The following is a 15,522-nucleotide window of genomic DNA, read 5'->3' on the forward strand; positions in this document are numbered from 1 at the left end:
ATTTTTCGTTCATTTTATTATTTTTGAAATTTGTTGTTTCTTGTATTGAGTTTTTTTGTTTGTTTGTTTATTTGTTGTTGGGGGTTTTTTTTTGGAGGGGGGGGGCTGGGAGTCTTTTCTTTTCTTTTTTGTTTGTCTTTGTTTTTTTGGTTTTTGTTTATTTTTTTTTTTTTTTGCATGGTTGTTTTGGTTGATGGAGAGAGGCCATTTCGATTACTTGTTTTAATACATAACAAGATTCTGAAGTCGATATTTTAGCATTGATATCATATGGTTTAGATTATCAAACTGTTCATACGTTCTTAAAATTTAAAAACTAATTGGGGGACGGTTGAGGAGGGGACGGAGGTCCATATTAAGAATGTTTAATTTCTTTGACTTATTATTATTATTTATGTTGGTTTGCTTGGCCGTTTGTTTTTTAATTGGAGTATAAATAGTGCCTCGAGATGTCAAAGGTCAAAGGGAAAGCGCTGCTAATATTTTGTGAAGGAAATAATATTATTTTAACCCTATTTTTCCCCCTTGCATTTCAGATCTTCTGTCGATGGATGTTGAGCGTGAAGAAAAATTACCGCAATGTGACGTATCACAACTGGCGTCATGCCTTTAACGTCACGCAAACCATGTTTTGTATGCTCAAGGTATGGGAGCCTTGTATTGAGTTTTTGTTTTTTTTTTTTGTTTTTTTTTTGGGGGGGGGAGGGGTTTGGTTTGTTTTCTTTTTGTTTGTTTGTTTTTGTTTTGTTTTTTTAGTTTTCGTTTTGTGTTTAATTTATTATGGGTTGTTTTGTATGTTTTTGTTGTTTTGTTTGTTTTTTTTTGTTTTTGCTTTTGTTTTGTTTTTTTTTATTATATAGTTTATTACGTCCTAAGTGTGAAATTAATTTTAGAATATTAAGTTAGACCAGTGCCCTCGTGAGCTAGGGCGGAGTGGCATCTATAATAATTATATTTGGTCCTGTTTGCTGGACAAGAGAGGTGAAACTTCAAGGCCATTATGCCTATGGAGCAGTGGCGTGGCATGCTTATAGTAAAAGGTGGTGCCAGAATCAGAAGAAAATGACTTAAAACATGCTTTATTTGTAAATACAAAAGGAAGGGACAAAATAAAGAAAAGGCTTACTCAAATAAGTAAGTGGTGGTATAATATACCATTTCTCAGTTTTATTATTTTTTTTAATGCTGTAATCCATTTTTAAAAGATGGAACGATGCCAGGCACCAAATCAACCAATCTAGCCACGCCCCTGCTATGGAGTTGGAGTTTATCCTGATTTCTAAAACGTGAATCGGATAATAGCAATTATTGATATCCCTGGATAGAACGCTAGTCTATCGGAAGGTACTTTCAGACAGAACCAACCAGCTCAGGTACCCAATCACTGCTGTGTGGACAGAGAGGTTAGAAAACAAAATCTCGTCTCGACTGTACCTGGGAGCGAGTGCTCTACCAGCTGAGCTATCGCCCCCCCCCCCCGCCCCCTGGAGGTGATTAGTTCTCACTAAATTATTATATCCAATTACAAAATAAATGTTACGTGTGTACTTTTTTGTATGTTGTTTTTCTCCTATTTGTAGTAGTAGTCTTCTAAAATGAACTGTGTTCCTTTTCCAATTTTTATGAGAAAACTATCACTATACTATTAAGATAGATGAGCTACACATTGTCAAGTGATCAAGCAATATAGATAGATTGACGTTGACGTCACTCAGGTCTTTCTTATTGCTTTTTGCCATCCTTGTTTATGAGTAATTCTCACTAAACTGTATTAACCAGACTATAAACGTTTAAAGCTACACAGAGTTTTGTTTGTTGGTTCGTTATACTTCTGGGTGGCAAGGTTGTGAGCTTCTTAGCCAAGTGCATACTATCTATATGAAGAGTTTATCTATGGGTTCGCGCTGATTTATTATTGATTTTAAGTGTTTTGACTTGTTGATTGGAAATACTATATTATTGTAAATGTTGCTGCTCGAAGCTCGAAGAAATAAATAATAATGTGAAAATGAATGCTAGCTTCAATGTAATTACAAAAACAGATCAAATGAACTTTTCGGGTTTCCCTTTATCAACAAAACAGGATGAATGAAACACCACAGATAAATGAGATAATGTGATCGTCGCGTAGTCAAACTTATTCATCTTAAACGCCACTATCACATTATCTCATTCATGTGTGGTGTTTCATTCATCCTGTTTTGTTGATAAAGGGGAAACCCGAAACGTTCATTTGATCTGTTTTTTGTAATCAAATTGAAGATTACATTCAAATTTACATTATTATTGATTGGAAATACTATATTATTGGCAATTGCCTAAAAATAAACCTTTGAAACTTTGAATTACTCTCCCCCCATCTCCCCATCTCACATCGACACTAACAGGTGGGTCAGATGGCCAATATCCTCACGGACGTGGAGAGACTGGCCTTGATGGTGGGTTGTCTGTGCCACGACCTGGATCACAGGGGGACTAACAATCAATTCCAACAAAAGTAAGTAGCCCTGCCCTGAATGGGGGTTAAGATAAAGGGAGTAAATCTGACTCATGAATGAATGAACAACACAAAATAAACGACGTTTCGGCCTTTGGCCTTTCTCAAGTAGACACAAAATACATATATATTTATATTAGATTGTCGTAATAATATAGGCGAAAATTTGTAAATGTGTGTGTACGTGTGTGTGTGCAGTGGAAAAGAGAGAGAGAGAGAGAGAGAGAGAGAGAGAGAGAGAGAGAGTCCTTTAGGCACTTCTGTGAATGAGGGGTTCCTGACCTCCCATAGTGGGCAGGGAGGTCACTTGCGGTGTCTTCTATCCATCCACCTGTATCTGTTTTCCGAGTTGCTTTCTGTCTTTGTCTTGAAATCAGATTTTACTTGGTTTTGTTCTGGCCATTGCAGGAGTCCTTTACTGAAAGGGGAACAGTCAAATATATAGGGTTAGTTTTGGAAGGTGATTTTTTTTTTTGCTTGTAATTATCTTTCTGTTATGAACTGATAGTTATATATATATATATTTTTTTTTTGTAACTTGCTTACTTACTTATCCGAACCAGCGACCACCTGAGCTCTAGCCCTTCGGTCTTGTGCCATGACGTAGAAGTTAGTTTGTTTTGTAAACATTTGAGTACGTTCCTCTTCGTGTGAGGATCCTGTGTTGGTGTCTGGAAGAGGCTTTTAGCTGATCTCAAACTAAGTACCTGCATTAATGGTATGCTCTTGGAATCTACATTTGAAACAATTCCCCTTTGTCTTACTTTTTTTGTTACTATCCTATTTTCTTCCTTTTTACTGGCGCTGATATGACCTAAATGTGTTGCAAGCTCCGCAAAACCCTGAAAAAAAAACCCCAAGATATTCCGCACTTTGTCATTGGATGTAATTTCAACCTAATGGAAATCGCAGGCCATTTTGTTTTATATATTTATAAATAACGTTTCCTTTCAATCATTTGGCATTTCTTAATCATTGTAATGTCTCCCTCTCGGTCGTTTATTACAAGCAAGGGAAAAAATTATCAATTGAAAAGGGCATGAATAGGGCTTATTTGTTTACATTTATTTGACAATAGATAGATATGGAATCAAAACAACTTTGTGTAGACAAAGGGGAATTACTCATAAAATACAGATAAGAAATTTGGATCTCTGTCGTCTTCCCTTCCCCCCTCCCACCCCTGTAGATTTATTTATTTACTACCGCCTGCCAAAAGTTAAAAGGTCAATGAGAGATTGGCTGCCAAAATACTCTTCAACAGTCGTAACGTCACTTCCTTCCAAATGACACATGGTAACTTAGTAACGCTGGCTTTAAACTATCGGAACAATGGCGGACGCCCGTATTAAATATTTCTCCGGCGAGCATAAAAGCGTATCCAGAGGGGGAAAAAACCCATAAATTGAATCATGCTTTGACTTGTACACATTCTGATCACAAGGCATATGAAAAGTTCAAGCCAGCATGAATGAAGAATAAAAAGTAATGATTTTCTTTGTTTAGAACCAAGATGGCCGCCGTTGCCGGGCGGCGTGACATCAGACTACTGAACCCAATTGGATTGTTATTTCTATAATATAGCTGCTACATGTAGGACTTGTTTTTTAGTTTAAGACTTTCCATTCCCAGGACTATGAGCCCCTTGGCAGAACTGTACGGTACCTCCACCATGGAGCACCATCACTTTGATCAGTGTATCATGATTCTATCTACTAAAGTAAGTCTTATGTCTCTCCTTCCTTCTATCACCCCCTCCCTCTCTCTCTCTCTCTCTCTCTCTCTCTCTCTCTCTCTCTCTCTCTCTCTCTCTCTCTCTCTCTCTCTCTCTCTCTCTCTCTCTCTCTCTCTCTCTCTCTCTCTCTCTCTCTCTCTCTTAATATTATTATTATCATTATCATCATCATCATCATCATCTTTATAATAATAATAATAATAATAATAATAGTAATAATAATAATAATAACAATAATAATAATATTGATAATGATAATAATAATAATAATAATAATAATAATAATAATAATAATAATAATAATAATAATAATAATATCAATTTCACCACTACCGCCACCATCATCATCATCATCATCATCATCGTCATTAACGATACTATTAATCATTCCACGACTAGGGCAGCGACATTCTACGAAATCTATCCCAGGAGTTGTATGAACAAGTCATTGCACACCTAGAGAATGCAATCCTGGCCACAGATTTAGCCCTCTACTTTAGGTAAGCAAACAAATTATTTATTCAGGGCTTCAAAATCCTCATTTTAAAAAGTGGCAGAACAAGAACAGGAAAACAATAAGAAAGCGAAAAATTGGGTAGCAGACGCTGGTGTAGACGTGTGAATACCACCATAGTACCAGGCAAAATACTCATTTTTGTGTCGCCCACAGCGGGATTTAAACCAAGGATATATCATCATTGTAGAGTCACAAGACGAGCGCCATACCACTAGACCACAAAACTGCGTAATATTTACCATCTTAGAAATGAGAAATACAGCTTATTATAAAGACATTATGAAAATACCTATCATTTTTATTGTTCATAATATGTTCATTTATTTTTTCAATATGTGTATTCATTATGATGCAAGTACACCAAGAAACATTTTGTAACTTCAAAGATCATGTGACACACGTTAAGTTCCCGTCTTTCAAACATTAAAATGTTACGTCAGAACAACAATATTATTGAAAAAATAGTATAAAAACGAAAGTCATCAAGAAAAAAAAAGACAATATGTTTTGATTCACTTTAAGTTAAACATAAAATTTCAACAAAAAGTATTACCCTGCTTTTATTAAATTGAAAAATAAAATTGATGTTCAAGCACATTTATGCTAAAAATATTTTCCCATATTTAAGCTTCTCAAGATATGAAATACTATTGTATATACATTCAACTGATGTTTGGTTTTTATTTGATACTTTCAGATACAGAGGTCAATTTTTCCAATTGGTAATGAGTGACAAGGCAGACTGGCGTAATGATGACCACAGAAAATTACTACGGTAAGGAATTGGAACAATTTGGGAGCCGATTGTGATGTAAGATAAAATAAAGAGATGGAGAAATGTCAAGGAATGTTGGGGTGTTTGGGGGGGGGGGGGTTTGTTTGATGATTTTTTTTTGGGGGGGGGGGGAGAGAATTCCATTTTCTTGCATTTTTCTAATAAATAAATTATTAAATGAAAATAAAATAATTAAAATAAATAAATAAACCTTATTCGTCCATTAGGACATTGGTTTACTGGGTTGTTATTTTTTCTATTCCCTTTATCTAGAAATTTGATCCTATAAATCGCTGGCTGTGGAAATAAAAGACGGGTTGTGTTGTGAAATATATTGAGTAAAGAGAATTTCTATTGAAAATGTTCCACATGTATATAAAGTAGCATATAATTATTTATTTTATACATGCTGAAATCTAAAGGCTTTGATTGAGATTGTATTAATGATGAATGATGTTAAGCTCTTGTTTATTTCCAACTTTCAGATCCATGATGATGACAGCCAGTGACGTGGCAGCCATCACCAAACCGTGGGGAGTTCAGCAAAAGATTGCCTCACTGGTGGCCAGCGAGTTCTTTGAACAAGGAGACATGGAGAAAGAGAAACTCAACACAAAACCTATCGTAAGTTGTGACATGACATTAAAAAAAAAATTTTTTAATTGAGCTTTTAGATAGCGCAATATCCACTTAACGTGCTCAAAGCGCTTTACAAGGGGTCCCTGGTCAACAGCAACATTTAACATGTAGGACGAGACATGATGACACCTATTAGGCGATATTACAATTTTTCGGACAAAGACAACGCTGTTAACGGCCAGGTACTCATTTTACACCTGAGTACGGTGAGAGAATGTGAGTAAAGAGTCTTTTCCAAGGACTTAACTATGCGTCGAGCGAGGCTCGAACCCAGGACCTTCCGATACGAAAGCGAGTGTCATACCACTAGACCATATAGCCGCAGTACTTGCTTCACATGTAAAGGGACCGAGATCGATCGCAAGTGCAGTTGAGGTTTTTTTCTGACCCCCCCCTCCCCACCTTTCCACCCAGCAGGATTGGGTAGCTGGGTTTGATAGATATGACAAAGTACTTTGCGATAGACTAGCATCCTAGCCTAAGGGTAGCAAGCAATTGCTATTGTCCATTTCATGCTATAGGGAATGAGATTAGCAGAAGAGTAGCGTCCCTTGATTGGACATCACCTTACAGAGAGAACGTCAATTTGGTTTTGAAGTGTCTCAAGCCGATTTCACCGGAAGCGATGACGAGAGACGCATGCGCACAACCAACATGACATTCTCTCTCTAAGAACTTCCGCCGGTGACGTCACAGACTATGGGTGACGTCCAATCAAGGGACGCTACTCTTCCGCTAATCTCATTCCCTATAGAAACCAAGATTAACTCCAGCTCTTGTGGTATGACCCACGCTTTCAGTTAGTTTCAAGATAGTCTAAGGATATTTTTCTATTAATATGAAACTTGATTTTAATATCGATAATTTGCAAAGCGGAGTACTAGATCAGAAAACTTATCAACAACTGAGTGTAGTTCCTCCCTCACCTGTTGGAAACAGTTTGAATGACGCGAGTTGTTACCCTCAGTGATATGAATTAAAAGAAATTATGTCTCGTGGTTAGAGAGCTGATTCATCATTTTGAAACATTTTTTTAAAAGTTGCATAAAGACCTATAGGGAATGAGATTAGCGGAAGAGTAGCATCCCTTGATTGGACGTCACCTTACAGAGAGAACGTCAAAATGGTTTTGCGCATACGTCTCTCTCGTCCTCGCTTTCGGTGAAGTGTCTCATGCCGCACAACCAACATGACGTTCTCTCTCTAATAACTTTTCCGCTCGTGACTTCCAATCAAGGGACGCTACTCTTCCGCTAATCTCATTCCCTATTCATATTTCATAATTAATATTAAATAATAATACCATTGAGATCCTTTACAAAAACAAATTATTTTCTATATTTACATTATTATAATAATAATAATAATAATAATAATAATAATAATAATAATAATAATAATATTACTTTATTCACCCAAAGGAAATTTTTTGTACAGACGTGTTGAACAGACATGACAATAAGTAAGCAGATTACTAGGTGGTATAAGTATGTATATTGTGAAAGTAAGAAAATGTGTAAATTGATGTGTATATATTGAGTATTAAATAACAATTTGAAATTGAATGAAAGCTTCGATTTAATATACGAAAACAGATGTATTAAATTGAAGCTTACATTCAATTTCACATTGTTATTCATTTCTTCGAGCAGCAACATTTACATATTGAGTATTATAAATTCGTGTAAATAAGTTAGAATCAGTAAAAAATTATTTTAATTTGGTTTCATTCTCCCAGCCTATGATGGACAGAGACCAAGCCGACAAGCTCCCTACCTTACAAGTTGGTTTTATCGATGACATCTGTATGCCAGTTTATAATGTAAGCCAGATTTCTTCTTTTTTTTTTTTTTTTTCTTCAATTTTTATAAGAATCTAAATGGTCTTGGATCTTGTTGTTTTTTTTTTCCTTGCTCCCAATTAAACATTTCCTCTAAATTATAAATTGATATATTTGAAGTGTGTGTGTGTGTGTATGTGTGTTTGTCTTTTACGTTATTTTTGCTCACCATTTTTCATGCAATTAATAAAATGTTTGAAAAGTTGTCTCCCTTATTACATTGCTTTTACTCATGCTTTTTCAGGCAATGAGCCAAGTGTCCAAGAAGTTGTCTCCCTTGTTACAAGGCTGTCTCGATAACCGAAAACATTGGATCGTGGAAGCCAATGCTGTTAAGAAAAGACTGGAGGAACAGCAGGTTAGTTTCTTGATCATGAATAAAATATACATTTATGTAGAGCAATTCCATTGTTTTTAGCACAATAAAATGCTTTCTTTTTCCCCATTTGAAATCATATTACTTACATGTCATTCAGAACAAGATGCTTGTTTGTCATCTCACTCTTACAATATCCATAACTATATTTAGCCAGATATTTGACTCACAGGGGTGTAAAGTGCCTTCCTCGAGGACACTGTCAGGGTCAGGATTTTGCAATCCTTGCCATCCATCTTTTCACTGACCATACTCAGCATTGCTTGACTTTTTAATAATATGAGACATCTTTTTAGTGAGCCATGAATGGCCTGTGTTTTTGGTTTTTCTGGGGGGGGGGGGGGGGGGGGGGGGTTGTTTATTTTTTTATTTTTTAGATTATTTTTTTTTCCATTTTCTTATCATCATTTGTACATATATGTATCACTGATTAAAGAATGATAAATATGCTACATGTAAGATTGGTTAATATCTTATTTTTCTTTAGGTGGAGAATGTGAACAAGGATGAAGAGGAGGAAAAAGAAACAAAGAAGGCTGTAGAGAATAAGGATATTGGGGACAAGCGTAAACGGGGAGAGGAAATCATCGATGACAATGACAAAGAGGATGAGGATGATTTCGAGGAGGAAGAGGAAGTTACGGTCATTGAGAATATCCGTGCTGTCTCTCCCAGTGTGAGGATTTTCGAATCCAAAAGTCCTTCACCTCACAGCGCAACTACAACAACGACTGGATGGGACAGCAGTAGTCGGGAAGATCCCGTTCTAAGCAGCCCCCGACATATCGGCACCACCAACCCCGCCAGTGGCAGACAGAAACAAACAACGAAAGGAAAACAACACGAAGAGTCGTCGAAGAATCTCCTTGAAGAAAGAGTCCTACTTTTACGTGGAGAGGACAGTGAAGCTGATGACAATAGCAGTGCTGGGAAACCGAGTCCTTCATTGTCATGGGGGAGGAAAAGCCCTGGTCGAACTAGGGGAAGTAAAGGAGGGAAAAGTGTTGCCAGTGGTGGCGGTAGTAGTAGTAGTAGTAGCCGTAAACGTGGCTTTCCTGGCCGGGACAGGCTGAGAGATAATGGAGATGGCCGGAGTAGCACATCTTGACAACTACTGCCTCGAGGCTGTCATGTGTTGTAGTTGCTAATGAGTAACTTAGTAACTAGTTTTACAATTAACCAACCAAGCTAATGATATAGAAGAAGAAGAAAAAGATGAATGATGATGGGGAAATTTTTACAGGAAGTTCGTTATCAGTAATATTATAACAGAAATAATCATTGTCCTGCTTAGTCAATTTCTTGAATAGAATGCTTAAATGAACAAAAGTCAAAACAGTTCTTTGCTTTTAGACAAATGAAATAATTATTTTGATTTCAGAGTATTGAACAAAAGTTGTTATAAAGATAATAAAATAATGTTTGCAATATCAATAAAAGTAGACTGAAAAACTAATAAACTGCACTGTAAATAATTTGTAATGTTATAATTGACCCTCCTTCAGTTACTGTATTTTTCTATACAGACAACTTCCTGCAGAAATTTGCCCCATGATCATATTGCTTTGTTATAATGCATAGATGGGAACAATAATTTGTCATAGCAACGGCATAATAGATAAAATACACTAAAGGGCGTTATTAAGATCATTCTTTCTTCTTTATTTGTGTATGGTTTTGAGTTTATTTTGTTATCCAATCTTATCTCAATTTTTTATAACTATCCCAATTCGTTTCTCTACAAATTGATACGCTATAATTTCCTTTTTTGTTAAAATGTCGTTATGTTATACTTTTCATTTGACATCCTCTTTGATTTGTTGTACTATGCATTTCTGTTTGCCAATACTGATTAATCTGTATAACAAGAGTAGATAAATTAGTTATCTCTATAACAAGAGTAGATAAATTAATAAGACGAAGTTGTAGACAAATCTGCATCAAAACCAGTGTAATTTGTTCGTAAATGTTCAGTTATATAATGGTATTAGGCTATTGTAAGGTGACTTAACACCAGATTCCATTTCAATATATTAATATTTATTATTACTGATAAAATGGCAGCTGAATTCTACAAATAGACATGTTGTAATTGTACTTGTTCGTGACACAGTGGGCATGTTCAAGTATAGCAGTTATTTATTTTTTAGTTGTATTATTACAATGATTATATACCTCAAAAACCAGTAAAGTGTGTACATTGATCATCATAATTATCTTGTTTTATTCCTTCACTGAAAAACCTGATAACTACTAAATTTCATCTCAGGAATACCATTTTATTTCAGAATCTGTATCGTATTTAATGGTCTTCAGTGTTCATTATATATAATGATATATATAATACAATAATCGTAGTCATACAGTACATGCTGCTTTATTGCACGCTGGAAAAAATCACTCATCCTACGAGCATTTTACCTCTTGACCAATAGTTTACCTTTAAATTAAAGTTGTTTAAATGCCTGCCATAGAATAGAGTTATTAAAGGACGTTTACTTAAATAAACAACATGTCTCAAGATATGACTCCTAATGGGCAAATAAGGTTTATCAAACGTGCAAGTTAACTCCTAAAAAAATGTTTTATAATACCATGAGTCAATTTTTGATCACGTAGAAATACGTTTTGAGCTGTTTTAGGCTATGAATTTATAAACAATGAAAATATAGAGAAGATAAAGCATTATTAAAATGAAACACGTGAGAATTAAAGTTTTTAATTATCCTTGTATTAAAAGTGAAATGGGGGGTAAAATGATAGGATTTTTTTCAGAAAAATCAAAGAAGTTTGTTTGTATTTTTTAAATCGTTTTCTTCTTTTTTTTGGGGGATAACATATGTTTCATCATCATGTCTTCGTCATATTAATGAATTCAGTTTTTCTATAAATGTACCCTAGCTGAATACAGTGATAAAGTCGTATTAAACTAATACATGAACAAATTTTCCCGTAATCACCATCATTATGGATCTTTGGAAGGTATGTGTTTGTTTCTGTTCAGATTTTATAATATTACGCTTAACACATATGAAAAGTGTAGATTGACCTTTCAGGTATCTCGTCCTCGCGTTTGATTTTTCACTTTACACCAGATTGGTTCGATGTAGAATAAATTACATTTTTGAAGAGAGTAGTAGTTATTAATGTTGTGATTTAAAATACATGATTCACTTGAAAGGTGAAAGAGCATTTGTCATTCCATGGAAATGAGTAGTTTACTCTGTGGTTTTGTTTTTTGTTTTGTTTTTTTAAAGACATTAGATTTCATGACTTTCTGAATTGTTCATTTATTTTGATTATCATTTTCTTCTCTCCTTTTTATTTTGTTGCTTTTCGTTTTGTGACAGAATGCAAATTGGTAGTCGGAGTGGAGAAGATAATTTTCGATGCCGATATCTCAAAATTGAAATGGGAATGATAGGAAGAAATATATTTGGTTGTTTGAACAACACAACACACAAATGACAGTCTCACGAGGCAAAACGTGATCACATTTCTGTTGTCTCTTGTATATTATAATATATATGTATATAAATAGAATGTAAACAAACTCAACGAGCCATCCAGTCATGTATTACCTATTATATTTTTATGATGAATGTGATATTAGAATATTTCAATGACTTTAATTTAAGTCATGATTATTTATTTATTGCTACAGGTCCTTAATAAGTGATTGAATTTGAATTCATTCTTTTCCAATTTTTATGCCGCATTATTTTTCAAGCCTTCAACTCGAACAATTTGTGATATTAACACTTTTTAAATGTTTCTATTTTTCTCCTATTTCTTACAATCACCCATCATTATTATGTCAAAAATGTGTTCTTTTTTTTTTAAACAGAAACAAAAACAAACAAAACATAACTCATTTTTATTTAATGATCTTATTTATATTTTTAGATTTTTTTTTCCTTACTAAGATCGTTTGTCAGCATGTGAACAACGTTTTAATTGATATTTTTTATACATTTTCAAAAATGGTCGCACGCACCCATTTCCATTAACATCAATAAACAATTGATATACAATGGACTCTTCTCTTTTTCCACAGTTCTCTTATAGCTCGAAGGAACTAATGATAGATACTATCGAAGATAGTAGGAGAAATTATGGATGGAAAGAAAGTCACTCTCACTGTTTAGGAGTTAAATTTTTCTACATATCACAATGGATTTTGAAATTATTTTATCCTTTTTTTTCTGTGTCACCCACCAACTCACCCTTAACCCTGCCTTTCAGCCATTGAATATTGAGGTGATATTTTCCTATTCCTTTTATATTTTATTAAATTAAAGCCTCAATGCAACTCGCGTTGTTGTTTTTTTTCACTTTCACATCTACTTTATCAAAGACATATCTTTCAAACAGTGACTAAAAATCTTTCGCTTTTAATCAAGAAGAAATTTATTTTATATATCGAGAGATAAAAAATTAAGATTTTTGACTCGTTAAATGACATCTTAATAATATATCAAAATATAAAGTTTCAAGTTGTCTGGCCTGGATGAAGCGAAGGAGTTTTGGCATTGTTTGAGATTTGTTACAATCTTTGCACGTCACCGTCATGACATTTATTGATTTATTATGGATCAAATTTACCCACAACAAACTATTTTGAATTTATGGAACAAATTGGATATTATTATTATTTATTATTATTATTTTTTTATTTAATTTTTTTTATTATTATTATTTTTTTTTTAATTTATTATTATTATTATTATTATTATTACTATTTTTTTATTATTATTATTATTAACACTTCACTCTTTTGTAATACTTCATATCCTCCATGTTTATAGTAGTCAACCTTCAAAACGCCATTTCCATGTGATATTTTTGTCAAATCTTTGTATTTGTTTTAAATACTGTATATTTTCTACCAATCTCAGTCATTGTATCGATGCTTTATGCGGCGGGAGATAACCGTGTCTTGATTCACTTGCTGTATATAAGATGTGTTTATGTAGGGTTAAACCAACTTTTTAATACAATAAGAAATTAATGAGAAGATACCTAAACTGTCTGCAAATGGGCGTGTGGTCAAATCTCACAGACTGGGTGGGGTTCCCTACCTCCACAGTGGGCAGGGAGGTACTTACCGTGTCTTCTATCCCCTTATATCTATTTTCTAACTTGCTTTCTGTCTTTGTCTTGGTGTGAGATTGCTCGGTTTTGTCCCGACCCTGGCCGGAGTCCTTGACTGGGAGGGAAACAGTCAAATGCATAGTTATTGTTTTGGGAGATGATATTTTTTTCCTTGTAAATCATCTCTCTGTTATGTGTTATTATATTTGTTATTTTTAATGTATAATGCAAGCATTTGAGTGTATTCCTCTTTGTTGGATTTTGTACTTGTGTCTGGATGAGACTTATAGGTGATCTCAAACTAAGTGCATTGGTGGTATGCTCTTGGAATCTACATCTGATCCCTATTTGTTCCCAGTTCCCCTTTGTCTTACTTTTTCTTGGGTGCTTTAATTGTAATTCTAGAACTTTTTACTATCCCATTTTTTTCCTTTTTACTGGCGCTGATATGACCTTAATGTGTTCAAGCGCCGTAAAACCCTTAAAAACAAACAAATCTCACAGAAGAGTGAGTGGAGCAAGCACTTATGTTGATAATAACAGACCTGCCAACTCTTCACATCCAAAAGTGGAATCTGAACACCTGAAAATAGGAATTTGAGACAAAAAAATAGGAATTTCACCTTTTTAACAACCCCCACCCCCACTTGATCTTTTTTATTCTTACCATTTCATCATTTTTTGAAAATCGGAATTTTAGAGACAATGGCGGAATAGTACAAAAAAGAAGAGTGAAAATAGGAATGATTCCGCCAAAAGCGGAAGGTGTTGGCAGGTATGTAATAACAAGAAATGTAGTGAGTAGAAAAGTGCCAGAAGACAATAGAGAATTTTAAAACTTTGTGGCATTGGGGGTTCGAATCCCTGACCTTACCAGTACAACAACTCCACCTGGCGGGGAGAGGGTAGCTCTACAGTCGAAGACAGTTCTCTCCTGACCAGGCGTAGTTGTCGTACCAGTAAGGTTGCGGGTTCGAGCCCCCATCGATGCAAAGTTTTTTGGGGTTTTTTTTTTGTCTTCTGTCACTTTTCTACTCACTTCATTTCTTGTTACAAATCACACAGTGACTCTTTCAGTGGTTTCAGACTAATTACACACATGGATTGCCCTTAGGCGACTCAAACTAGTCCATTTATTTACTTTGTCCTAGGCACAACTGACTTGATTCTAAGAAGCCTTGTAAAACTTGGTCTATATATATATATATATATATATATATATATATATATATATATATATATATATATATATATATTAATTGTCTTTTCAGCTTTTTTCCTCTCCTATGGGTTGATTTGACTTAAATTACATGAAACATTTTTTCTTCCTAGAAATAAACAAACAAACCATCGACTCTTAATGGAATTTTAGGTTTGTTTTGTCACAATGGTGAATTCTGGAGGCTCATTCTCCCTAATTTATATAAAAAAATTTTGGGGGGGAATGCATTTGTTATCAATTATTAAGTCACTTATTTGTGTCCAACACTGATACAATATGATGGGGACAACTCGCATTGCGATTATTGGGTACTTAGTCATTGTTTAAAGGGCTAAAAAAGTAAGTAACAGATGCATTCATTCAGTAAAGATCTTGATATTTCTTATAAGAGAATTATTTTCTCAATCAGTTGCCTTTACTTATCTATTTAACAGCTGAAATGTAGATAATGTAAAAAGTATTATCTTTAAATTTACAATTTAAGATTTTTATTCTTTATATCTTAAGAAAATCTGTATAATTGAAATCTTAAATTATAATGCCTTTTCTTTTCTCTCGCTTTCAAATCAGCTTCTTCTGATCAGAGTTAAACTCGATTAATTCAAAAGACATTTTCTACCTATTTAATATTCTTTATCAATGAAGCTGGAAGAAATAAATAACAATAACATTCATAAAACGGAAGCTTCAATTTAATCTATGAAGACAAATGATGTGAATATTTCCGGTTTCACCTTTTTCAACAAAACATGATGAATGGTACATTAAAGATATCATCCATATTTGACACATCTGATGCAGAGAGTAAGAGAGAAAGAAAAGATATT

The 15,522-nt window shown here is 34.2% G+C and overlaps 1 protein-coding gene across 2 annotated transcripts in view; it reads left to right on the forward strand.

Moving 5' to 3' along the window:
* LOC144973548 (cGMP-specific 3',5'-cyclic phosphodiesterase-like) overlaps positions 1–9,654 on the forward strand; it is a 234,376-nt gene extending 224,722 nt beyond the window's left edge. For both annotated transcript variants that reach the window (XM_078916105.1, XM_078916106.1), the window contains 9 exons: positions 537–644; positions 2,388–2,497; positions 4,130–4,217; positions 4,632–4,732; positions 5,447–5,524; positions 6,010–6,148; positions 7,902–7,985; positions 8,248–8,361; positions 8,867–9,654. In XM_078916105.1, coding sequence (XP_078772231.1) covers positions 537–644; positions 2,388–2,497; positions 4,130–4,217; positions 4,632–4,732; positions 5,447–5,524; positions 6,010–6,148; positions 7,902–7,985; positions 8,248–8,361; positions 8,867–9,487 — 1,443 coding nt within the window. In that variant the 3' untranslated portion in view covers positions 9,488–9,654. The remainder of the gene's footprint in view (positions 1–536; positions 645–2,387; positions 2,498–4,129; positions 4,218–4,631; positions 4,733–5,446; positions 5,525–6,009; positions 6,149–7,901; positions 7,986–8,247; positions 8,362–8,866) is intronic.
* The last annotated feature ends 5,868 nt before the right edge of the window (positions 9,655–15,522 follow it).

The sequence above is a fragment of the Berghia stephanieae genome, chromosome 5 (genome assembly GCF_034508935.2).
Source record: "Berghia stephanieae isolate SIO BIC M18660-M18661 chromosome 5, UCSD_Bste_1.3, whole genome shotgun sequence".
In the NCBI taxonomy this organism is placed as follows: domain Eukaryota; kingdom Metazoa; phylum Mollusca; class Gastropoda; order Nudibranchia; family Aeolidiidae; genus Berghia; species Berghia stephanieae.